Here is a 27,631-nt window from a genome sequence, read left to right as displayed (position 1 = left end):
AGGACTGAAAAGGTAGAACTACACTGTTTATTGTCTCCTTGTTTCTACACACATGAGCATGTATTGCAGTGTGTGACTTGCAAATACTGCAGTGGTATGTTTCACTTGTTTATCCTTCAAATACTGGGAACAGAGTTAAGCCATAGTGATCAGGAGAAGAGGGAGGAGAGAACCTCAATTTGGGGCTGGAGAGAGCTCATTCATTAAGGACGTGAGCTCATCCTCACACATGGGCTACGTCTACACTAGCCCAAAATTCAAAATGGCCATGCAAATAGCCATTTCGAAGTTTACTAATGAAGCGCTGAAATACATATGCAGCGCCTCATTAGAATGCCGGCAGCTGCGGCACTTCAAAATTGACGTGGCTCACCGCCACGTGGCTTGTCCAGACGGGGCTCCCTTTCGAAAAGACCTAGCAACTTCAAAATCCCCTTATTCCTATCTGCTGTTAGGAATAAGGGGATTTCGAAGTTGGTGGGGTCCTTCTGAAAAGGAGCCCCACCTGGACCAGCCGCGCGGTGGCGAGTCACGTCAATTTCGAAGTGCCGCAGCTGCCGGCATTCTAATGAGGCGCTGAATATGTATTTCAGTGCTTCATTAGTAAACTTTGAAATGGCCATTTGCGTGGCCATTTTGAAGTTTTGGGCTAGTGTAGACACGGCCATGGTCAATTGGAAGACAGCCCAAAGTGCAATTTAGAAGGCAGGTGTTCACGGTGGAGTTTAAGAGCTATAGTAACTGGGAGGCTAGGTGGGTCAGTTTGTAAAAAGCTTTAACATCCTTGGATTCAAAGACTCCTTCGAAATGCAAACATTTATTATAACATCCAAAGGAACAGGAAAGTTGGAGTAGCTAAGAGACAGGATAGCTTGAGGATAGCAGGACAATTTAAAAAAACATGTATATGAAATGCATAAGAGATATTTATACTTAGATTACAACCAAGAAAGTTTAAAATCACAAGTAGCACTATCACAATGTCCTCTAAAAATAATTTAACTATTCATCTGATAACAGTCTTAAACAATCAGACCCTTTTTATTACAAAAAGGACTATCGCTATAAATAGTTTTTAAAAGTTCAGTCTAAAAAAGAAAATGCATTTTTCATTCAAATACATATAGGCATTTTTATACCATAGCAGAAAAACGGGGATATTATTGGATTTCCTAGTGTGACAAAGCTCTTCTTCAACCTTGGTGGGTCCTGAACTTTTACATGGATTGCTTGCCTCAGAAGCTCACAGCAACCCTCAGTTCAGGTACTTTCTTTAGGGCACCAGCTTGTTGTTTGTTGAGCTACTCTCATCGCTGGCCAGCACTGGGGAAAGAAGGGGAACTAGATTCCATAGTCTCTGTGGCCCTCCAAGTCAAGTGGCACAGAGTAGGACAAAACCCTCTACCAAAGCTCATCCTTTTCCCATTTTTAAATGGGGAGAAGTTGGTGGGCAGATCCCAGGACCAGTGTTCCCTGTAAGCAGAGTGGTTGGGCAGCCACCAAGGAGAGATTCAAATGCCTCTCGGCTGAATAGCACAGAGCCCACAGCTAAAAACCTGTGTTGCTATTGGTGGTGCACAGCCACACATGGTTTGGTGCACACACATAAATTTCTGACAACGGATGGGAAAAATTAGAGGGTCCACTGCCCAGGCCTGTCCTCCTCTCCAAGTTCCAGCCCACAGGCCCTATGAAAGCAGCTGCTTGCAAATATCTCCAATTACAGCCATGTGACAACTATGTTTCCCTGACCCACTTCCCCCTGGCACCTTTTAGCCATGGGTTCTTCTTTCTAGGGCCTGCTTGGGCTTGCTCCTCACAGATCCTCCCCAGCAACTTCTCTCTTAAGCTCCTTCCATACACTGAGCTAGCAGAAGAGGAGTCTTTTTTAACCAGTCTCAGCTGGTTCTTAATTGGCCCCAGATGTTTTGATTAACTTGACTCACTTGACTCTGGAAACCTCTTAATTGGCTCTGGATGCTTTCATTGGCTTGTTTGCCCTGATTGATTCTGGCAAGATCCTGTTAGTTCTAGATGAGTCTCTATTACTTTACCTTGGGAACAGGGACCTAGTTAATGTGGGGCTAATATATTTCCCTTCAACTACTCTCTTGTAGCCCTCTGGCCCGACTCTGTCACACTAGGTAACAATCATTACAATTAATTTTTACTGCTCTCATACTATTTGATTCTAAGGACCAGGGCCTTACCAGTTCAAGACTTGCAGTTGATGACATGGAGCCTTGTGATTCACGCCTGCAAAACAGTCCATTGGTTTGCATAGAGTCTGTGAGCAGGAAAAGCAGAGTGATAATTAGAAATGTTTGCTTTTACTATTCATTAAGACCTCAAATCATCTGACTATAATATTCATTTTCTGATCTGGGAAAGAAAAGTCCAAATCCTTGTACTATCTTCACCTTCTGAACATTTACACATCTTTTAAATGTAATTACTTATTGCTTATGTAACACTATAGATATTTGTGGCTTTTTGAAACCAAGTGCAAAGACAAGACTCCTGTTCTAGAACTGCTTGCCCACATTTGAAAAAGTGACTACTCATTTACAGTGCCTTCAAGGTAAGTACCAAATCCCTGAAAATCACATTCTTTGAAGGTTTCTCAAACTGGACAACCGAACACTGGTAACCTAATCCCTTATCACTTATTAAAATTTAGGTCTGTAATCTCAGTACAGGTTGAACCTCTCTTGTCCAGCACCCTTGGGACCTGACTGATGTCATACAAGAGAATTTGCTGGACCATGGGAGGTCAGTATTTTCTAGCACATTGCTAACACTTCCACTGCTTACTGAGCTATTTGAAGACATTTATGGGTAAATTAGAGCTGAAAAACAGCACATAAAACTAAGAGTCAGGACTAGTGGTTGGAAACAAACTTTATGGGACCACGGGAAACCTGGCCACACCTATGATAAGTAGTCATCCAGCTAACCAAAATCATACTGGATTATGGATGTTGCCAGACAAGAGAGTTCTCGATTACAGAGGTTCAACCTTTATCTGATTCTGAAAGCACTCATTTTTGCATGTGGCCCTTCTGACATCAATTTGACAGCTTACACGGCTTTTTCAGGATGTATCATAGGCAGACAATGGTGAAGAAGAAACAGCAGTAAACATGCAGCCCAGGATTAGCTGACTGCTACAGTGGCTTTCAGAATATGTACTTTTATTTTTGTAATTTTTTTAAAACTCCCTGTTAATTGCTTTGTGCAAGCCTCTGAAGTTGCTAAAATTCAGGGCTGTTCAATTCTGTAAACTAAGAGATGCAAATATTGTCACTAATAGAAATAGAAACACAGTGCAATTAGTCTAGACCCCATCTAAAAATAGTACAGTGTTGCTATAAAGGGCTGGACTGAGCCCAGAGGCCCTGTGCTGGAGACTTCCAGACGGGAGCAGCAGAGAAAAGGTCCTCCAAGCAGGGCGAAGTGGCTGCATGGGAGATGACAAATCAGGGCCCAAAAGGGTCACGTAAAAAGGAGTGGAAGAACAGAGCAAAGAAGAGTTGGTAAGAGTTTTTAGTCTGAGTTGGAACTGGAAAAGAATAGCTCGCCCAACTGCCTGAAGGAACCACAGCACAACTACAGCTAAGTCAGGGCAAGGACCAGGGGAGCGAGAGGCTCCTATATGGCTGCTTGGACTGAGCTGAGGACAATTTGCCAGCAGGTACTGGGGAGCATTTAGGGAGCTCCTGGCTGGCTGCAGGGACTTGGTGAAGACTGAGCCTAGGGTAAGCCACAGGAGAATAGTGTCTCCAAGGGGAAGTCCTGGGGATACAGCCCCCCACCAGCGCTGAGATCACTTAAAGACAGAACCCCAGAATGGGTTAGAGAATCTGCCTGAGAACCACTAAAAGAGGGTCCACCACAGGATAACACAGAGACATGCAACCAGAAGAGGCGTCAAAATTGTCCTCACACAAGACCTACAATTTTCTCAACAAAAACTACTAACTGATTAGCAGCTGAATAAACAAGCTACACAAACTTGTCTCTACAAACTACATTGTGTTTTAATAACACTCTATGCCTGTGGAATTCATTCTCCCCCCTAAATTGTTCCTCTGTGCCTCCTTTTGGGATTTTCTTGTTTCATTTTTTAGGGAGAGGTAATTTCCCTATCTGTAAACTGAATTTCTACAAAAAAGCACTCACCACTCTGATTCAATAAGATTTCCTGCTGCTGTTCCAACTTACTAGACAGAGTGAAAATCAGCAGCTTGCAAAAATTTCTTTTCTCAGCTACAGCCTCATCTATACTTATCTGCACCACCAAAGTCTTCTAGTCTGCTACAGACCTGAGTGTAAAATGACATTCTGTGTGTTCTGAGATGTGAGAAAGACTAAGTCTTCATCTGCATGATTTAGTCATGAAGGGAAGCAAAAGGAGCACAAATGTAGCACCATAAGCACCTGCTTAAGGATCTTGGGTATAGCTATACATATGGCTTTGTTCACATAACTAGCTGTTTGACTCCTTCATGATGGCCAAAACAGAATATGAATGTAAATGAGGATGAGAGTCAGCTTGTAGTGAAAGCACAGCAGGATGGACAGAAGAAACCCTTTTTGGAAATTGGTGAAAGCACCTTTTAAAGAGCTGATTTAAGATCCCATTGGTCCACAACACCAAAATAAAAAGCCTATAATCATGACAATTTATCATTTCCCAGACTTTTTTTCTGTAGATCTCTACCTATTTCCATGACTGTTGCTATATAAGTCTTCACCATTGCCATGCTCTGGCTATTGTGGTGCATCACTCGACCATTTACCTCTGTCAAAGCTCAGGATATAATTGAAACACTGCTCTAGGTCATGTCTGGTAAAGAGGTGTGGACTTCTTGCTGAGGGTTAACAGTGGGATCTACTGGCTATTGCTAAAGAAATCTTTCAGCAACACAGGATTTGGAAAAACTCACCATTTTGGTAGTCGTCATTTTCTTTTTTTTTCTGTGACCTCCCTACACTCTTACTTCTTGACCAGGAGAAAAATGTCCCTTTTTTTTTCTTCTCAGCATCTTCCTCTCCAGATTCTTCATTTAAGGACCTTCCTGATTTTGATTTTCCAATTAACTACCATCAAAACACAGTTAAAATATTAGCTAGAGCATTCTTGCAAACACATTGTTTAAAGCATGGACACTCAAACTCACTCGAAGTGGAGTACATCTAAAGAGAGAGAGTCTTGTTGATTGCCATTTTGCCTTATTATTATGTTGATCAATTCCCCTGTGACCAGTAATCTAATAACATGCCTGTGCAGCACCAAACACTGCTTATATGGAGAAGTTATATTGGGGAAGTGTCACATATCTGCAGCTGGATAGAAAAAAAAATGCCAGCATAATATGACTAATTAGCTCTCCACAGACAACAGAAAGTCTGTGGAGTATAGCTATAGAACTAATAGTTTTAAAGGATTACTTGGGCTTCCATTTACTTTATTTTTATTAGAGCCTCATATACTGTATGCAGCAATCTACTCAGTCTTGAGATATAAACTAAACTTAAATACAGATAGCTGATAATGTCTTGCTTAACATTTACTAAATGGATAACAAATTATAGTAAATGAAAAGTATTAACACAAGAATGTTTTTGTAATGTTCCATTCACATGTTCTTTTAATGAGCATTTATCTTTACATATTAAAATACTCTTTAAAATTCTTACTTTTAAAAAACAAACCTCTACTCATAAAATAGAGGATGCCCCAAAAATACAGTGGCTGAATTTAAAAAAGTCAAAAAAATACCGTTATAACTAAATAATGAATACTGTCATAATGTTACTTAGTTGTAAAGGTAAAATGCTCAAATTTTAAAACAGTGATCAATGATTTTGGAAATAAGAATGAAAAAAGATTCCTAGGAAAGTATAATTTTTTTAAAGCTTCCAAAGATTGGAGGGGCGGGTATTTTTATTTACCTAAACAAATTTTAAAATAAAAACGTAAAACTAATAAGAAGGATTTGGCAGGAAATAGGCCAGGAGATTCCAAGAGTAAATGAATCAGTTATCAACACAAACAACTAGTCACTGCCAGGAATTCTGGCTTTCCAGATAGGACTTTATTAATTATTATTATTATTATTACTACTACTACTACATGTATGGTGAAGGTGTGAATTATTGCTTCTGAAAAGTACCAGTTTAATTTTAAGTCCTCTCTTTTTTTCATGGAACAGCTGCATCAGAAAAGAAATTTCCCACAGTACCCTAAGCAACATGCATAAATCATATTCTAAATCAACTACATTTTCACTTTGACAGTCAGATATACAAATTCAAAAATCACAAGGCAACAGTGAAGATTTGGAGACAAACTCTTTGCTTCTCTGTTTGGGCAGCACAAAGAGAGCAGAAGCACCTACAAATCTACAGCTGGGGATTCCACAGAGAATCCCCAAACAAGCAGGAGAACTCTTACATGTATTATCCCACAAGTCCTGGTGCAGAACAATGTGACAGGCATAAGGAGGAATAGGTGGAGCATGCTGGCTAGCATACTGCATTAGGAGACCATTTGCAGCAGGTGCAAATTAGAGCAGGTCTAGAACACTTTCCAGCCTGTACTGAAGCAGACAATCAGGAAGCTGTAATTAGATTTTGATTATTACCTTCTTCCCCATTCTCCCTTCACCTCGCTGGGGTTAGAGGGTGAAGAACAGCCATATTTTGCTACATGCTTTCTGAGGGTTTGTTTACAGTTTCCTCCCCACCCAAGGAAAAAAAAAACTTTTTTCTGGGGAAAAGAAAAAAAGCAAGTGTTCAAGTAGCCTCTCAGGATAATTTGAGATAAGAGGGCTTTTCCCTCAGAATAATTACTCCAGTTCTACAAATGACTTTTCTGACCCTCCCCCTATTTCAAGGTCAAAAAGGAATGCGTGTGAACAAAACTATTATTGGCTCAAGTGAAGGCTCCTTTGCCATGGCTGTGAATTGTGGCTGTAAATAAGAGTGCTCCATTTTGCAATGCTGTGGCTGTGTGAATGCAATTATCCAACATTACTTGCTTAGACATTAGAACGTCAAAATAAGTAACACTGAAAAAACCTGCAATATACACATATTATGAGGCTCAGACAGAAACAATCAAATGCCTATTATGCTTTCCCTCGGGCTCCTACAACTTGTCAGGGGAACAGAAAATGGAGCAGCCAAAGCTCCCTCCAGTACCTCCTTCACTGCACCAGACAGCCAAACAAGGACCTTCTGATCTCCTTATGCTGAGACCTACTACTACTCAGTGTCCCTATTTCCTCCCTGTAGCAACAGGGACAATTAAATCATTTCAGTTTAAAAATTTCAGGACATTGTTCATAGGTAGTTTTCTGTTCAAATATATCCTCAGATACAAGTTTTCTTAACATGGTGACAAGTATCAGAGAGGTAGCCGAGTTAGTCTATATCTTCAAAACCAACAAGAACTCCTGTGGCACCTTGCAGACTAACGGATAATTTGGAGCATGAGCATTCGTGGGCAAAGACCCACTTCTTTGCCCACGAAAGCGTATGCTCCAAATTACTCATTAGTCTATAAGGTGCCACAGGACTTCTTGTTGGTTTTGAAGTTTTCTTAAAGCAGTCATCCTTACGTATCAGAAGCTGGACACTACTGAAGAAAATCTAAAGATCAGAATTGTTATTTAACCCTTGACCTCTGTGGTGGACGTACAGAAAGGATGGTATTTTGAGCCAGTAGTGGTGGGTTTTGTGATGTAAGATACGGTCCGCTGGGAATATGACTGAAATTACCAGCTCACACCTCATAGGTTATTGAAAGCACCCCTCAATTGTACCAGCATTCACCACTAATGCTGGCCGAATTTTAACTGGCTAGCTGCAGGCAAAAATACCAGAACCTAGTTTTCTAACATAGATGTCAATCAAAATCAATTTCTGAACTGGCACATAAAGTATAGTTACCTCATTTTATTATCTATACAGCAAATGTTTTATTTAGGCAATACATAAATAAAATTATAGAAAAAGGAAGTTAGTAGCCAATAACAATCTATCAACAAATAAAGCAATTTGCCCATTACAACTTGGAAATTAAATACTATGTAAACACTAGTAAAGATGTACACTCATTAGCCTCTATAAATTTTTGTTGATATTCCAACAAATCTGGGGACATGATGGGAAGTTCAGCTATAGCTCAGAACTTAATTGTCAGAAAAGTAACAATTTAATCAAAAGTCACCTTTTTTGGTGTTGATATATGGGACCGCTCTGAGCTGACACTGTGTTTAGATGTAGGGCTGCTGGGAACATGCTGTGGATCAGGAAGAGGGCGACCTTCTACTTCAGACAGGATACATTCTTGGTAAAGCGGGGATTTCAGAAAGCGAGTATAGCTATCAAACTTCATCAGGTTAAAAATCTGAAATGTAAGTGCAGTGGGATAATAGTTATACAAATTAAATCTCATATGAAGTATACAGGCCTATTTTTGAAGTGCTATGTTTTTAAAACTCAGCATTAAGGTAAAGGCAAACGTGATGCTTGCTTCTGTTGAAGTCAATCACTTGTGCACCAATTTCAAACAAAACAGAACTGAGTCCTAATTTTTAGCATACGGCTTCACACTCATCCCTCGCTATATGAGCACAATTGGTTCCCAACTTTCTGCTTGTAGGAGAAAACTCATAAGAGGGGCACTAAATTACCATTAAATACACGTTAAAGTCTCTGGTTCCTAGTGCCCCTAACTCAGCAAAGGAGTGGCAGCATGTGGCACTGCTTTTGAAAGGTAAGTGAACCTTGGGTTGGGTGGGGGTTGGAAAGGGTTAACGGCTGGGGGCAGTCTGGGCCCACGAGCAGGAGGGAGGGTTAAAACGTGGTGGCGATTCCAGTAAAGGAGGTGGAAGCTCCTTCCTCCAGGCTGCAGCAGCGGTACCTGTGGGGGTTGCAGCGGGCTGGAGTGTTCGGGACCGGGCGGGGGTGGGTATTAGGAGCACCTGTGCCGGGGGGGGGTGCGTTGGGAGTTGTGGGCCGGGGGAATTGGGAGTAGGCCAGGCCATGGCTGCGGATCTCCCAGCCCCCTACCCAAGGACCCCACTGCTGGAGCACAGCCAGCCTCTGGGCTGTGGGTCTCCCTGCTCCCCCGGCCATGGACCCTGCTGCTGGCCCTGCTCCAGCTGCAGGGCTGCGGGTCTCCCCACCCCCAAGCCAGGGACCCCGTAGCTGGCTCATATAAGCAGGGGAAGTTCACTCATTTTGTGGAAAAGGTATGTATGTATGTCCTTCGTTTTACCAAGTACTCGTAAGTAAAGTACTCGTTAAACGAGGGATGAATGTATTTTTACATAATGGTCAAAATGAAAACCATCATAGATTAAAAAAACGATTACCTGATTTTTTGCAGTTTTGTTCTGCTCATGTTCATTCTATTCTAAGGGTGCACGCACCCACATATGCATGGCTGTCAGAAAATTTTGCCTTATTGGTATCAGTTGGGTCAGCTGTGGTACCCTCCTGAATGCCGCATTCATGCATCAATATATTAGGTATTACTGGCCCTATACCCTCTCACCTCCTTCTTGCCAGCAGCTCCAATGCAAAGGCAGGAGCAAGGGTAATGAAACAGCCAAGAGCAACACATCCCAAAGAACAACAGTTGTAAAATGTAGGTAACCATTTTTTTCTTCTTGGAGTGCTTGCTCATGTTGATTCCATTCTAGATTACTCACAAGCAGTATCCCTGGAAGTGAACTCAAGTGTTCAACATCATGGAGCTTGCAACACTGCTCTGCCAAAGCCAGCATGGTCTTGGGCTTGTTGGACAAGTGCATAATGATATGTAAATGTGAGTAATCCAAACCCCGCTTAAAAAGGAATTAAAGAGCTCCTCTAGACACAATCAGCCTTCATAGCCACCTCTGAGCTTTATCATGACTGGAGATGGAATGGGTCCTTAGAAAAGAGGATTCCATTCCCTGGACAGTGCACACAGGGTGAAAACTCTGAAGGAACAGGATTATAATGGAGATCATCATAAGCACTGGAAGCAGGGGTTGCTGACCCAGAAAAGAGTTTGGGACCCGTAGCAAACCAAGCCCTCTTGGAAAGAAGAGCTAGTATTTCTCTTTTCTCTTTTTCCCTCTTTGACTTCCCAAAAGCCTAAGCCTCTATGGAGTGTGAAAGTAAATTGACTCTTTTTTGTTTGGACTACTTTAATTCCCCACAACCCTTCCACCAAAGTGGTAAGGCCCCCTGAACAGCACAGCCAGAGGGCTGTCCCCAGACTGTCAGAGACAGAAGCTGTTTTAACCTTATTTCCAAGGAGGTGCTAGAGAGGTGTAGCCTACTACTCCAGGGAAGAGACATGTTGCCACATGCTGCCAGAGCACACCAAGCAGTAGAGAGGCATCTCTAGAAGCCACAGTAATAGGGAATTTAAATGCCTGACTTGTATTTCTGCTACTAGGTTAATGGGACAAATTAAAGCACAGCATGCAGAAATTAAGTAAAACAAATTTACCATGCCTGACATAGCTGTTTATTAAAAGGTATACTGTGTACATGTCATTTTAAATTAAATAAATCAATAAGTCACAAGAATATTAAGATAAATACAGTTTTTGGACTGAATGCTTGATAATGTTTAATATACCACTTTCAAAATATGCCAGCATATTAAACTTAACTTAGCTGTCAAACAGCAAAACAAAACCATCACTGAAATCTGGCTGCTAGAAGATGGAAAAATTGATATTCATGCCCCACGAGTCCTACATTATCTTTTGTAATAATTTTCCTTTAACCTCTCAAAAGGCATACAAGCAGCTTTGTCACAGCCACAATAGTGGGGGGGGAGAAGGGAAAGGGGGAGAGAGAAAGAGAGCATGCATGCACAAAACATGCCAACTCCTTCACCTTACTGAACAGTCACTAATGTAGTGCTTTAAATTTAATCTATATAATTTTCAGTTGATTACTATTTGCTCTGCATTATTTCTCTACCATGTGCTCCATTTCCTGCTTGCCTGAATTTAACATTGCTGTCAACGTATCCAACAGTATGCTTTAGAACATGGGTGTCCAACCTTTTGGCTTGCCTGGGCCGCACTGAGTGAAGAGGAATTGTCTTGGGCCGCATATAAATATATATAATATAGTTAATGTATATAAATCACATAATAATGTTAAAAGTTTACAATCTTGTGGGGCCGCATTACTAGCTGTCCAGGGCCCGCGGGCTGCGGGTTGGACACGCCTGCTTTAGAAGCTGATCCTCCAGATAGCTTGTTAAACTAATCAGATACTTGAGCAAACTGAATTCTCATTATTAACTTCATCAACATAAGAATTCAGAGTCTGTTGTAAATTGCTTACAGAATATGGCACTCAAACAGCTGCTGTCACTAATAAATTTTAATCCTGTGGATGAGGAGTAAAACAATAGAGAAGATTATGTTCCTCGTATGTCAGAAGTGTTGTATCACCTCAGAAGTTACTTTCATGTCCAGAGATAACACTTTCAAAGCCTTTAAGTATCTTCCAGAGGTATATTTCAGAAAAAGAAAATGTAAAATCTTTGGTTGAAGTTTAGCAGAATTGAAAGCAGAATGCAGAGTAAATATATTCTTAGAAGTGGCTAAAGCATACCAATATCCTTTTACTTCATGCCATTTCCATGCTAGAAAGAGGTGTACTACATTATATCTTTAAATGATCTATGTTGTCTCTGGACTCTGAAATGTCTGTTCTTCTACTACTAAAAACCTAAAAGAAGAGACATAACCAGATATTTTAAGACTATCCCAGTTAGGAAAAGTTGCTTCATCAAGTATCTTCTCCTGTCATAGAATATGTTAGAGCAACAGGACTCATGGGATCATCTGGATCAGAAGGGCATTAGCGTGTTATATCATAAATCCCCTGCGATGTGATGAATATGCATTGCAAGGGAAGAGAAGCAGCTTGCAGAAGATGCAGTAACTGCCCATCTACATTCCCTGAAAGAATACAAAGTAACGTTTTGTCTAAGGTAAGATTCAGATAACACCTTTAGTTTAATTTTATCTGTTTAAATTATAGCCTAGATTTCTGAAAATTCCTGTTCTAAAGTTGTTTCTAGGGACCACCCATAGTTATGACAGGCATGTATTAGGACAGAGGCAATACACCAGAATACAATACACATACTACTGTATGACCATCTAGGGCACTATTTCTGAACCTGGGTATCACAGGATAGGTTTGGGGAGGGAGGGTTTGTGGCAAACTGGGCCAGCATTAGGGATAGGAAGTAGGGCAACTGATTGGGGCCCTTTATCATGGGGGGGAGGGGTCCCAGGAAGCTAATATACATATTTCAGCATTGACATTTACAGGACCGCTGAAGCCCTGCATCACACAGTACAGCTGAAGCCCAAAACCTGCAGCTTAACATATGTGGTCACAAGAGTTTCTAGCAGGAAGGTCAAACTTTTTATTTGGAAACCCAAAGGTGATTGTCAGCACAAAAAGGTTAAGAAACCCAACATTAGAGGGTCTTCTGCATTTGTGTTCAACTTCAGTGTTTGGTTCATGAAAAAAAATCAAAATAACAGATAATAAACCACAACAACAACAATTTAGTACAATTTACCTAGATTGGCCAGCTCACGTTTGACATAAAAAGCCTTTGCAGAAAACAGTTTATATTTAAGACAGAAAAATCTATTATTATGCTAAAGGTATATTCACAGGCATATATACAGCAACAACTAACAACAGAAAACATATTTTAAAAGATCTTAATTTCATATTTTACAGGTTGCTAGTAATGTGCAATGTGATTGTGCCCAATATGTGCTAGGCACTTCCCAGCTAGCAGAAGATGCAGTATCTGCCAAGCTATACTCCCTGAAAGAATACAAAGTAAGGTTTTGTCTAAGGTAAGATGCAGGTAACTCCTTTAGTTTAATTTCATCTGTTTAAATTATAGCCTAGATTTCTGAAAATTCATGTTTTAAAGTTGTTTCTAGGACCCACCCATAGTTATGACAGGCACGTATTAGGACAGAGGCAATACACCAGAAGAGTACGAAAATTAGACCAGCAGACTCTGTAGAAAGTATTCCTACATGTCCAATAACTGTTTTGTTCTGAATATGAAAGGTTATAACTTTTAAATCGCATCAATCTTTAGAGATTTTTCAGAGACAAAGAGGTTCAACAGGCCCTTTATTTGATCATTTCATCAAAGCAAAAGCAAAGACCTTAAAGACAAAATGACAGATCTGTATCCAAGTAACATTATTTAAACTGAACCTTATTGCTTAAGTAACATTTAAATTAAATGAAGATTTTCAGATTGTTTGATGGTAACAGTAAGTAGTTTCACAACAAATGTATATATGTGCACATAGGCACATACATACCCCTTTATGCAAATCCCCTCATTGCATAGCCTGTTTTTATATTCGCTAACAGCATCTGTGAAACTGTACATTATCTATTTTCTTCCTATTTGTGACAAAAAGGGCAGCAAATGAAAATGTTTCCATAGTTATATTTCTATATTTATAATAAACATATAACAGTAAAGGATAAAGTTAATAAAAAACAGTTAGATATTCAGTAGCTACCTGAAGCTGCTGTTCCTTGAACATATCTGGATGTGGAGCACTGAGAATATCATCCGCCAACTGTGCCTGGCTATCAATATTAACTGGGGTTGTAGCTTTGCTACACAAAAACTTGCTGAAGATCTCCCGAGCTCTATAAGAAAGCTACAAAACAGAATTCACACCAGCATTAATTTATTTTTATAAAACAAGAAATTATAAGAATGGCCCTACTGGTCATACCAATGGTCCACGTAGGCCAGGACCCTGACTTCTAACAGTCACAGATGCCGGATGGGAGGATGGAACAAAATAAGTCACTTAATCAAATAAGTAACCCAGTCCCACATTCTTTCAGTCAGATTTTTAGGGATACCTGGAGCATGGGGTTCCATCCCTGACCATCTTAGCCATTAGTCATTGATGCACCTATCATGCAGGAACTTACCTAATTTTTTTAAACTCACTTATATTGTTGGCCTTCACTACATCTCCTGGTCATAAATTCCGCAGGTTGACTGTGTGTTCTGGGAGCAACTGCTTCATTTTGTTTGCTTCAGACCTGATGCCTATTAGTTTTCCTGGGTGATCAATACTGCTTGCATTACGTAAAGCAGTAAATAATGTCTCCCTATTCACTTTCTCATACAATTCATGATTTTATAGACCTCCATCATGTCCCTCCTCAAATTGCCTCTTTTCTAAGATGAACAATTCCAGTCTTTTAATTTCTCTTCATATGGAAGAATTTCTATATTCAAAATTATTTTGTTACCCTTCTCTATACCTTTTCCAATTCTCAAACATCTGTTTTGAGATGGAGTAATATAACTGTATGCGATATTCAAGGTGTGGGTGGACATTTATAGAGGCATTGTGGGCTTTTCTGTTTCATTATCCAACTGTTCTTATTAGTTCCTAACAGTCCGTTAGGATTTTGGACTGTCACTACACTTTAAGCAGAAATTTTAAGGGAACTAGCCATGCTAATTTAGACAGCATCATTTTTTATGTAAAGTTAGGATTATATTTCCTAATGAGCACTACTTTACATTTATCAATACTGAATTTCATCTGCCATTTTATTGCCCAGTGACCTAGTTTTGAGATATCCCTTTGTAAAACTCTTTTGCAGTTAGTGTTGGATTTAACTATCTTAAATAATTTAGTATCTTTCACAAAGTTTACAATTTCACTGTTCATCACCTTTTCGTGATAATGTAAGAATGTGTTGAATACCACAGGTTCCAGTATAAATCCTTGGGCAATCCCGTACTACTTCTTCTTTAGTCTGAAAGCTGAACATTTACTCCTACCTTTTAATTAGTTATGGATCCATGAGAGAATTGTCTGTCTTATCCCGTAACTATCTACCTTGCTTAAGAGCCTTTGGTGAGAGACCTTGTCAAAGGCATTTTGAAAGTCCAAGTACACTATAATGACTGGATCACACTTGGAATACCTTTGTTGACTCCCCTCAAAAGACCTAATAGAATGGTGAGGCATGATTTCCATTTACTACAATTGTGTTGAGCTTTCCCCAACATATTGTGTTCATTATCTGTGTGATCATTACATTCTTTCCTATAGTTTGAGCTAATGTGTCTGATACTGAAGTTAGGCTTACCTGCCTGTAAATGCCAGGACAGCCTCTGGAGCCTTTTCTAAAAACTGGTGTCACATTAGCTATCTGCCAGTTGTCTGGTACAGAGGCTGAGTTAAGTGATATGTCATATACCTTATTTAGTAATTCTGCAGTTTCATAGTTGAGTTCCTTCAGAACTATTGTGTGATAACCATCTGGTGCCACTGACTTACTATTGTTTAATTTATACAATTGTCCCCATACCTCCTCCACTGACATCTCAATTTGGGACAGTTCCTCACATCTGTCACCTAAAAAGAATGACTCAGGAGTGGAAGTCTCCTTCACATCTCTGCAGTGCTGACCCATGCAAAGAATTAATTTTGTCTCTCCACAATGGCCTTGTGTTCCTCGAGTGCTTCTTTAACCCCATTAGCCAAACTCACTGGTATGGTTCCTGCTTCTGATAGCTTTGAAATAATCCGAGTGTATGCTAAATACGCTATTTCTGTACATTCCTGTTCCCAAATGAAAAAGAGAAGCAATTATGTATCTCAGTGTAGATACTGGGGAAGACTTAATTTGGCCTCTTCAGAAAAGAAAGGAGCCTAATTTTTCAATCTTTCAAATAAACTTTGATGTCTTTTGCCCCCCTACATCGCTCCTTTTGTTTTCTTTTGTTGAGATTTAAAAATATAGACGTTACTGTTCATTGCAATTTTAGTAAACATTTCTTCTTTAAAACTTTTAGATTGCTGTAATTTTTATTCCCTTTAACATTAAAAATATTTTTGTGTTGGAGCAGGTCCTAAGTAATGAAATGTTAAAGATCAAGAAAACTTCCTGTAAAATTTAAAATAAAATTTGAAATAAATAATAATAGTCAAGCCTGTCAAATGTGACTTCAAAAGTCAAATAAAAGCTTGTGACCAAGTGCTTCTTTAAAAACATCACTAAAAATTCTTTCACTGAATTAGAGAAAGTAGTAAAAATTAACCCTATCCTTGAATGTCTGCAGTATTTTAAAAATACTGATCTTGTATTTTTATTTGCTTATTCTATAAACCATTAAATTCCGAATATAATGAAAAAAATTAAAGCAAATTGGGTCCAGTGCCCTGAAGAGGTTTCAGAAAAGAAAAGAGGTTTCACTAGTGCTCATGAAAGGCTATTGACACAATCCCATGTCATAGAATCATAGAATTATAGAATACTAAGACTGGAAGGGACCTCGAGAGGCCATCGACTCCAGCCCCCTGCCCCAATGGCAGGACTAAGTACTGTCTAAACCATCCCTGACAGACAACTATCTAACCTGTTCTTAAATATCTCCAGTGATGGAGATTCCACACCCTCCCTTGGCAATTTATTCAACTGTTTGACAGCCCTGACATTTAGGAACTTTTTCCTAATGTCCATCCTAAACCTCCCTTGCTGCAGTTTAAATCCATTGCCTCCTGTTCTATCCTCAGAGGCCAGAAAGAACAAGTTTTCTCCCTCCTCCTTATGACACCTTTTTAGATACCTGAAAACCAGTCCTCTCAATCTTCTCTTTTCCAAACTAAACAAGCCCAGTTCTTTCAGCCTTTCTTCATAGGTCACATTCTCTAGCCCTTTAATCATTCTTGTCGCTCTTTTCTGGACCATCTCTAATTTCTCCACATCTTTCTTGAACTGTGGTGCCCAGAACTGGACACAATACTCCAGCTGAGGCCTAACCAGCGCAGAGTACAGCGGAAGAATGACTTCTCATGCCTTTTTTACAACACACCTGCTAATGCATCCCAGAATCATGTTTGCTTTTTTTGCAGCAGCATCACACTGTTGACTCACATTTAGCTTGTGGTCCACTATAACCCCTAGATCCCTTTCTGCTGCAGTCATTCTTAGACAGTCTTTCTCCATTCTATATGTGTGAAACTGATTGTTCCTTCCCAAGTGGAGCACTTTGCATTTATTCTTATTAAACTTCATCCTGTTTACCTCAGGCCATTTCTCCAATTTATCCAGATCATTTTGAATTATGACCCTACCCTCCAAAGCAGTTGCAACCCCTCCTAGCTTGGTATCATCTGCAAACTTAATAAGTGTACTTTCTATGCCAATATCTAAATCGTTGATGAAGATATTGAACAGAACTGGTCCTAACACAGACCCCTGCGAAACCCCACTTGTTATACTTTTCCAGCAGGATTGAGAACCGTTAAGAACTACTCTCTGAGTACGGTTATCCAGCCAGTTATGCACCCACCTTACAGTAGCCTCATCTAAGTTGTATTTGCCTAGTTTTTTGGTAAGAATATCATGTGAGACCATATCAAATGCTTTAATAAAGTCTAGATATACCACATCTACCACTTCTCCCCTATCCACAAGGCTTGTAATCCTATCAAAGAAAGATATCGGATTAGTCTCACTAGCGAATGAGGGAAATGTGTAGAGATGAAACCACCATAGGGTGTGTAACAGCAATGAAGGGTCCTGTGGCACCTTACAGGCTAACAGAAAAGTTTTGAGCATGAGTTTTCGTGAGCACAGACTCACTTCATCAGATGCAGAGACAGTGAGTCTGTGCTCACGAAAGCTCATGCTCAAAACTTTTCTGTTAGTCTATAAGGTGCCACAGGACCCTTTGTTGCTGTTACAGATCCAGACTAGCATGGCTACCTCTCCGATACTTGACACCGTAGGGTCTGTGTAACACCAACTTAAAGATCTAGTAATTATCAGTGGTTTGCTAGCAAGATCTAGCTGGGTCCCGCAGGCGATTGTTCTAAATCTGGTACTATTCAATATTTTCATTAATAACACGAATAGTGAAGTGGGGAGTATGCTTTAAAATTTGCTGACATCACCAAGCAGAAAGAGAGTGAAAGCTCTTTGGATGATAGGATTAGAATTCAAAAATGACCCTGATAAATTGAGTGACCAGTCTGAAAACAAGAAGTTGAAATTCAAAAGACAAGTTTAAAGTGTGCACTTCAGATGAAAAAAAATCAAATGCAGAGCAACAAAATGGGGAATATTTGGCAAGATTATAGTATTTCCAAAATGTATGTAAACATTATAGTGAGTCACAAATTGAATTTGTGTCAACCATCATTCTGGGACGTTTAACGTAAGTATCATACGTAAGTAATCAGAGGGCCTGCTTTACACTGCACTGTTGAGAACTCAGCTACAGTTTTGGGTGAATCCAGAGAAAAGCAAACAAAATGAAAACAGGTTTAATAAATTTGATCTATGAGGAAAGGTTAAAAAACATGGTATGTTTTGTTGCTAGAAGGCAAGACCAAGGGGAGACCCAACAGTCTTGAAATATATTAAAGCAGTGTTTCTCAACTGGAGGTAAACCAAGGTCTTCCAGAGGGTGTATCAGTTCATCTAGAGATTTGCCTAGTTTTACAACAGGCTACATAAAAACACTAGTAAAGTCAGTACAATATAAAAATCCATTGAGATAGTGATTGGTTTCTATTGCTTCATAATCTTTACACTGAAATGAAAGTACAATACTTCTATTCCAATTCATTTATTTGATAGTAATATGGTAGAAAGTCAGCAAGATTTCAGTAGTAGTCTTCTGTAGTTTTTAAGTGCAGTGTAACTTAGTGGCATGCAAAATAAATTTGACTTCTGAAAAGGTACAGTAATCTAGAAATCTTTAATGGCACTTGTTTCAAGACCTCAGATTACGTTAGGACCATATTTCTGAGCCAGTGGTATGTGTAACATTAGGGTTACACAAGAGAAGTCTGGGAATACTCATTTTTTTAAAGGGGTACTTTATAAAAAAAAAGGTTGAGAAACACCGTGTTAAAGGATAGTTATAAAGAGGACAATCATCAAATGTTGTCCATGTCCACTCAAGGTAGGACAAAAAATTATCAACTTCATCAGTGGAAAGGGAGATTTAGCTTAAATGTTACAAAAACTTCTAGCAATAATGATAGTTATGTGCTAAAATAGGCTTTCAAGGAAAATTTGGAATCCCCATCACACTAGGTTTTTAAGAACAGGTTAGACAAATCTGTCAGGGACAGTCTAGGTTTAGTTGATCCTTCCTCAGCACAGGTAGCATGACTAGATAACCTCTAGGTTCCTTCCAGTCCCACATTTCTATGAGTCTGCAAAAGAAGGGTGCCCTACAAAATGCTTAAAAAAGGACAAAATGTAAAAGAAAGGCCTTGAATGGAGTCCTAAATGTAACTACAATTAGATAATGGTAGATATTTTCATGGAACTGAGATTCCCCAGGAGAGAACCCCAAAACAAAATGACCATGTCTCCAACCTTGCCCAGATAGAACATCAGGCCAAAGCACAGTACAAATTATCTCAATTGCTTTTAAGGAACACCAACTTTTAACTAGAAACTTTATACAGTATGGATAACATCATTTTACCTCCTTTTTATCATGTGCAGGTACATGATTAAAATATTCACAGGCCTGCCAGAATAAAATATTTTCTTCACTAAACTCCTTCCGTAGAAATTCCTAGGAGAAAAAAAAAGTAAGCATACAAAATATATGTCACAATATAAAGACAATTTCCTTACATTTTAGAACAACATATTTGTAGTGGGAGAAGAAGGGAGGAGAGGTTGGTGTTTGCACAATGTTGGGATTTTTCAAGTAATGAAAATGTTATTCGTCTGAGAATCAGGCTTTTTTTATTTTTATTAAAATAATATCTAAATTTAGTATCGGGTTTGTCAAACACTCAACCTTTCAATTTTTTCCAGAACTTGTTCTATTTGCAATACTGAATCAAGTTACAATCAATGTATTTCATTGTACAAAGACTGTTTAGAACTTTGCAGTGTGAGACTGAATTTAATAAGAAGTTAAATATCTTCGGTTATTCTAAAACAGAAACACTGTAGGCAAGTTACTTATCTTTGAATGAACTTCTAACAGGGTACAACAGAGACAGTGAAAACATTTCCCTAGAGTGCAATTCTTTACTCATGTAAGCAGTCCTCACTTACATCCTTTGCTAGTTGCTTAAACTGCTATTGGCATTATTATATTTTTAATATATTTAATTAAAATAAAATCTGTCTGAATATAATACTTGAGGCTGCCACTTTGCTGATCAGATGTAATTTGTGACATTAGCAGTGTGACTGTGCAGTAGAAGAGTCTGCTAAACCAGCTTCTAATGTGATTTAATAATTCTTAAATAATTAATATTTAAAAGAGTTTAATTCTTAAATATAAACATTTCTTTTTGACTTTTAAACCAATATTAAAACAAATTAGAAACTTGGTTACAATCTATTCAAGGGAAGGGTATTTGATCTTTTGGAATCCCCCTTCTTGCCCCTCACTACTTACAGAGAAATATCTAACACCGACAGGATCTTGAAGAAGACGTTCAAATGAAACGGCCCAGCTTGCAACTCTTCTTTCTCGGAGACGTCGACAACTCTGTACACTGGGAAGACTAGCATTGCTACTGAGGCTATTATCACTGATACAGTCTTTTAGATCACTACTGTTTAGCTCTGTTGAAAAAGCACAAAAAAAAACTGCCAATAGAATTATTTTTTCTATTATTCTCTCCTTAGTAACTTTTAGCAGGGTTTTCATGAAACCTATTGGTGTTCACAATATCGAAGAGTTCACAAAACAGTCTTTGCTATTTTAGGATCAACTGAACTTAAAAATAACCTTCTCTCAAATTATCCGCTATCCAGTTACAAAGATAGTTAAACTATTGTAAGGACAATATGCACTTCTTTGGCAGCAAATATTACCAAGAACACCAAGGGGCCAGGAGGCGGGGAGCCAGTCTTCAGCCCCTCCTTCTCCCCTCATTCTAAACTAGCACGTGGTGCACATATGCCACAGGAATACTCAGTCCTTTCATGATCATCAGGAGGGCTGCAGCTCCCCACACAATTTACAAGTGGGAATGGTTCTTTAAGAGGAATCCATAATTCAGCATGAAGCTTCAGTAATGGCAGGAAAAGCTTTATGTGTAGTCCCAACTCTTGTCTGCATGGACTACTGACTGCTAAATCTGGAAAATGTAGGAAGGGGGAAAATGCGGAAGGCTTAAGTAATAAGTTGGTCCCAGAGCATCTTCCTAAACCTGGACAGTCATAGCATTATAGTATACACTCCAAACTTGATCAGTGAACTTTCTGAAATTGGCAGGAACTCGTCCCTGCTCTATGCACAGCAGCAACAACCTGCAAACATTTTGGCCCCACTGACCCCTAAATCCATGTGGGGCAGACAAAACCATGGTAAGTGTCTTCTCAGATGCTGCTACTATTCACTCTCCCTGTCTGAGGGGGATGCTGCATTCTTCTTAAAGTGACACTGCCCTGATTTATATAATATACGGAGATACACATTGCTAGAATGGACCTTGAGAGGTCATCAAGTCCTCTCACCAGTACGACCAAGCAACCTCCCTGACAGATTTCTTTTTTTTAACCTATTTGCCCCAGACCCCTAAATGGCCTTCAAGGATTGAACTCACAATTGTGGATTTACAAGGCTAATGCTCAAACCACTGAGCTAGTTCGCCTCACAATAATATAACCTACCCCAAACCTTCGTAGGACCACCCTCAAGGACTGAACTCACAACCCTAGGTTTACAAGGCCAATGCCCGCCCCCCCCGATTTTTTTTTTCCTGGAAGGCTAATAAGGAAGCAATAACCTGGTTCACTACACCACTCAAGGCTGTATCTATACCACCACCTTTCTTCGAAGGAAGGATGGTAATTAGGGTGTTGGGAGTTTACTAATAAAGTGCTGACATCCATAGGCAGCACTTCATTAAGCAAATTCCACCCCCCCGCCCCCAGCAGCAACTTCGAAGTTTTAACCTTCAAAGTACCGGCACGCATCTAGCCGTGGCTCATCCGCCAGTACTTCAAAGTGCCGGGGCAAAATTTTGAGGAGTAAGGGGACTTCGAAGTTGCCCCAGCACTTCGAAGTGCCGGTGGGTGCGCCGCAGCTAGATGCATGCTGGTACTTTGAAATTTAAAACTTCAAAGTTGCCGCGGGGGGTGGGATTTGCTTAATGAAGTGCTGCCTATGCACGGCAGCACTTCATTAGTAAACTCCCAACACCCTAATTACCATCCGTCCTTCAAAGGAAGATGGCAGTGTAAACAAGCCCCAAGTGTTTCTAAACAGAATTATTTGTTTGCTTTGGAAAAACAAAGTAAAAAGTGTAACTAAAAACAATTTTCTACCTGAACTTAGGAAAAAAAATCTAAACATTTAAAATAAAAACACAACTACAGACCACAAAACAATGTTGATGAAATATTGTCGTTACCCAACAGATACATATAAACTATGTTAAAAGCTGCAGGAGATAACGGAGGGTCCGTGAGGACATCAAGCAGCATTATGTTCTCAAAAATAAACAGAGGATGCTTGTGTACCATGTCTGGGAGGATGTGGAGTGATGGTCGTGGGACCAGTGACACACAAGGCACTCACTAGAGAAACCCTTGCCTAGCTCAGAGGAGGCCCAGGAGATGGCCTGGCTGCTGGGATCTGATCCAAGGTGATGACCAGGCTGCTTGCTTCAGAGTCAGGCTCCTGGTGTTAGCCCTCTAGCGGCTAGTTTCCCTCGTCCGGGTCCTGCTCCCTGAGTGGGACCTTGAGCCCTGGGTCCAGCCTCAGCTCAGGGGGTGAGGTGTTCCCCTCCCCAAGGTGAGATGGAGCTCTGTGTAATATAGGGTGCATAGGGCTTCTGCCCCTGAGCATCCCACCGCATCCTGGACCCCAACGAATCCCTGCCACAGCTCCTTTACCTTTGCCTCATTTGTTCGTGGGTGCAGCGGGGATGGCCCTATTCTACAAGGGCATCAGCCATGTGGCTGTAAGTGTCTGCATTCCAATGGCAAGCCTTGGGGTCCTGGAGCATTTCCTCTTCTGCCCATAGCTCCAAAAGGGCTTGTATCTTGGCCCCACTCCAGGAGGGGCAAGTCTCTTGGACCCCCCAGGGTGAATCCTGGGACCCCAGAGGGTGCTCCCTTGATGGCCCAGAGGGGTGTTGGGCTGCCTGCTGTTCAGCCATCTTGCTGGAGTTCAGAGAGGGTGTGCCCATGAGGGCATATGGGACTGCAGCGTATTTAAGAAGGGCCAGAGGCAGGAACTATAGAGGGCTGATTGTTGTGGACAGGGTGTCCACTGGGGCACACTCATGGTGTCCCAGAGGCCTCTTCTGTCAACAGAAGGCCCTCCTGAGCATCCAGACCTGCTTTTTGTCAACAGATCTCTCTCGCTCTTCCTCATGGTGAGCGGGGTTTGGCTGTTCACAAAACTGTGCTGTTCTGTCAACTTACTGTTCACAGAATGTGCTTCACAGTCTGGCCACTACCCCGGGTTTTGTTGACAAAGCAACTGTTTTGTTGACAAAAAACTTGCAGTCTAAAGATTGCCAATGTGTGGAAGAGATAATGGTGTAAGGTTCTGGGTTTATTAGAAACTGGGGACTTTAGGAGAAAGGAGGAACTTATGCAGGAAGGATGGGCTTCATTTAAAGCCAAAATTGAACCAGACTGCTGGCATGTAAAATTTAAAATGTGAAAAGGTTAAAGATGATGTACTAAACTGAAGTTGGGGGAGAGCTGATAGGTACAAAAGACAACATGGTTTGGGAAGAGACATTCCTTATAGATAAACGTATTAAAAGGAAACACTATATTCCTAAACAAAGTAGGAATGAAGTTGGTAAATACAAATAGTAGCTAGTGAGGAAAAATCACAGAATCATAGAATCACAGAACACTAGAACTGGAAGGGACCTCAAGAGGTCATTGAGTCCAGTCCCCTGCCCTCTTGGAAGGACCAAACACCATCTAGACCATCAAACATAAGAGTCCTGTTTAAATATAACACATGAAGGAAAGAAATGGAAAATTGACAAAACATAAAAGTGCTTATATACAAATGCTAAACTGTGTAAACTAGAGTGCCTAGCAGTAAGTTGGCAGCCCAGCAACTTGATGAAATACGAATAATCAATGGAACACGGCAATACCTGGATACAAAACATACAGGAGTTATACAGTAGACCATGTTAGCGAATGTGACAGAAAGCATAAAGCCAAATGCAGAAAAAAATCTTAAATGAATTATCTACCACAGAATCTTTATGGGTAGAAATTCTACAACTGAACAATAGTAAGTCAACAATAAGAATATACTATGATGTTGTACCTCCATATTCTTTACAGAAATGTATTTCTGAATATGAATATGCCTGAAGAGCAATTAGAAAAAGACTTGCAAACTAACTGTTTTAAAAAGTTATCTTGGGGTTACCATGAATAGTTCTCTGAAGACATCCACGCAGTGTGCAGCGACAGTCAAAAAGGCAAATAGGATGTTAGGAATTATTAAAAAGGGGTAGAAAATAAGACAAAGAATATTTAACTGCCCCCTTTATAAAACTGGTATACCCACATCTTGGATGCTGCATTCAGATGTGGTCTCCTCACCTCAAAAAGATATTCTGGCACTAAAAAATGTTCAGAAAAGGGCAACTAAAATGATTAGGGGCTTGGCATGGGTCCCATACGAGGAGAGGTTTCAGTTTAGAACAGAGGAAACTGAGGGGGGATATGATAGAGGTGTATAAAATCATGAGTGGTATGAAAAGGGTGAATAAAGAAAAATTATTAACTTGTTCCCATAATATAAGAACTAGAGGACACCAAATGAAATTAATGGTGGTAGCAGGTTTAAAACTAATAAAAGTAAGCTCTTTTTCACACAACACACAGCCAACCTGTAGAACTCCCTGCCAGAGGAGGCCGTGAAGGATAGGACTATAAGGCCGCGTCTACACGTGCACGCTACTTCAAAGTAGTGGCGCCAACTTCAAAATAGCGCCCGTCACGGCTACACGTGTTGAGCGCTATTTCGAAGTTGAAATCGACGTTAGGCGGCGAGACGTCGAAGTCGCTAACCCCATGAGCGGATGGGAATAGCACCCTACTTCGAAGTTGAACGTCGAAGTAGGGCACATGTAGACGATCTGCGTCCCGCAACATCTAAATAGCGGGGTCCGCCATGGCGGCCATCAGCTGAGGGGTTGAGAGACGCTCTCTCTCCAGCCTCTGCGGGGCTCTATGGTCACCGTGGGCAGCAGCCCTTAGCCCAGGGCTTCTGGCTGCTGCTGCTGCAGCTGGGGATCCATGCTGCATGCACAGGGTCTGCAACCAGTTGTCGGCTCTGTGGATCTTGTGCTGTTTAGTGCAAGCGTGTCTGGAAGGGGCCCTTTAAGGGAGCGGCTTGCTGTTGAGTCCGCCCTGTGACCCTGTCTGCAGCTGTTCCTGGCACCCTTATTTCGATGTGTGCTACTTTGGCGTGTAGACGTTCCCTCGCAGCGCCTATTTTGATGTGGTGCTGCCCAACGTCGAAGTTATTTAAGCTATTTCGATGTAGCGTGCACGTGTACACGTAAGCCTAAGAGAGCTCAAAGAAGAGCTAGATAAATGCATGGAAGTTAGGCCCATAAAAGGCTATTAGCCAGGGAGCAGGAATGGTATCCCTGGCCTCTGTTTGTCAAAGGCTGGAGATGGCTGGCAGGAGACAAGTATCATTGTCTTCGATCCATCCCTTCTGGGGCACCTGGCACTGGCCACTGTTGGCAGATGGGATGCTGGGCTAGACAGACCTTTGGTCTGACCCAGTAATGGCCATTCTTATGTTCTTACATCAGAAGAGGAAGTTACTCACCTTGTGTGGTAACAATGGTTCTTCAAGATGTGTGCTCCACTCTGGGTGTCGGGGCATCCTCTGATGACCCTCCCCAAGCACTTAATGAATGACACATGGCCATCAGAAGCATGGCTTCCCTGCACGTTGCACACCGCTTGAAGCCCAAGGAACCTGGCATGGGGATGACACAGCAACTAAAACTACTCTGACTACTCACAACTCTTTTTTTAAACAAGAGTAACGAACTTGGAATGATCTATAATGAAAGGGTAGAACAATAAACTAATCTAGCTATTTTTTTTCCAGAGAGAGAGAAGAGCTCCACCTGCTGCTGAGAACAGTAGAGAAGGAACTAAGGGGCCCACTCTGTGCATGTGCCAGAAAGCACAAGAAGGTGCTAGTGCACATGCATAGCACTGGAAACCACAGCTATTGACAAATTTCCAAGCGCTGCTGCAAGGAAGCACTGAAACCCAGAGTGGAGCACCCACGGGGACACTACTCCAAGAAGAAGCATAAAGTCTGTCAAATGGTTAGTGGCACCATCAGACAACTGAAGTGCTAAGGAAGCTCTCAAGAAGATATGGTCATTAGGGAGGGGAGATTACCATGAACAAACCATTCTAGTTAGAAAGCACATCTGAGGAACTGTGCAAATTGGGGTGTCAGTAGGAGAGGTTTTGAAACAAACTGATAAATTAAACAATAATAAGTCACCAGGCAAGACGGTGTTCAGAGAATCATACTGGAAGGAACCTCAAGTCGTCATCAAGTCCTGTTTCAGCAATCATGGCAGGTCCAAGACAACATCCATGACGGGTGTTTCGTCTAACATGCTCTTAAAAATCTCCAATGTTGGAGAGTCTACAATCCCACTAAATAATTTATTCCAGTGTTTAACCCCCCTGACAGTTAGGGAATTTTTTCTAATGTCCAACTTAAACCTTTATTCCTGCAATTTAAGCTCACTGCTTCTTGTCCTACCATCATGGATTAAGGAAAATATTTTTTTCTCTTTCCTTCTTCAACAACCTTTTAGGTACTTGAAAGCTATTATGTATTTGTTCAAGCATTCTGAAGGAACTCAGACATGAAATTGCAGGACAAATAACTGTAATATGTAATCTACCACTTAAATAAATCTTTGTAACTGGAGTGTAGAGTAGATAATGTAATGCATTTTTAAAAAGCTTCAGAGGCAATCCTAGAAATTACAGGCCAGTACACTCAAATTCACTGGCCAAACTAAAGGACAGAATTATCAGATATACAGATGAAAACGGTATGTTTGGGAAGAGTTACCATGCCATTTACAAAGGGAAATCATATCTCACCATCTATTAGAATTCTTTAAGGGACCGACAAGCATGTGGACAAGGATGGATCGTGTATATATTAGACACACAAATGATCACAATGTGTCAGGGAACAGTCATTAGTTTTTGTAAATGAAAATCATGCCTCAACAAGCAATTTGATCTTTTGAGGGGGTCAAAATATATTCAAGGATGATACAGTGGTGCACATGGATTTTCAGACAGACTTTGACAAGATCACCGAAGACTCTTAAGCAAAGTACACAGCCATGGGATAAGAGCCAACGTTGTCTCACGCATCAGTAATTGGTTAAAATATAGGAAACAAAAAGTACAAATAAAAGTTCACTTTTTAGTACGGAGAAAGATAAATATTGAGGTCTGCCAAGGATCTGTACTGAATCTGTGGTGTTCAATGTATTTATAAATT

General features: G+C 40.5%; 1 protein-coding gene across 3 annotated transcripts in view; it reads right to left on the bottom strand.

The window, feature by feature from the left end:
- RGS12 (regulator of G protein signaling 12) overlaps nucleotides 1-27,631 on the bottom strand; it is a 154,524-nt gene that overhangs the window by 29,537 nt on the left and 97,356 nt on the right. For all 3 annotated transcript variants that reach the window (XM_074992405.1, XM_074992404.1, XM_074992403.1), the window contains exons 5-10: nucleotides 20,519-20,688; nucleotides 19,583-19,675; nucleotides 13,614-13,757; nucleotides 8,240-8,419; nucleotides 4,950-5,103; nucleotides 2,211-2,287 (exon numbers count right to left, since the gene is read on the bottom strand). In XM_074992405.1, coding sequence (XP_074848506.1) covers nucleotides 2,211-2,287; nucleotides 4,950-5,103; nucleotides 8,240-8,419; nucleotides 13,614-13,757; nucleotides 19,583-19,675; nucleotides 20,519-20,688 — 818 coding nt within the window. The remainder of the gene's footprint in view (nucleotides 1-2,210; nucleotides 2,288-4,949; nucleotides 5,104-8,239; nucleotides 8,420-13,613; nucleotides 13,758-19,582; nucleotides 19,676-20,518; nucleotides 20,689-27,631) is intronic.

The sequence above is a fragment of the Carettochelys insculpta genome, chromosome 4 (genome assembly GCF_033958435.1).
Source record: "Carettochelys insculpta isolate YL-2023 chromosome 4, ASM3395843v1, whole genome shotgun sequence".
In the NCBI taxonomy this organism is placed as follows: Eukaryota; Metazoa; Chordata; order Testudines; family Carettochelyidae; genus Carettochelys; species Carettochelys insculpta.
This window is presented reverse-complemented; position numbering and strand designations above follow the sequence as displayed.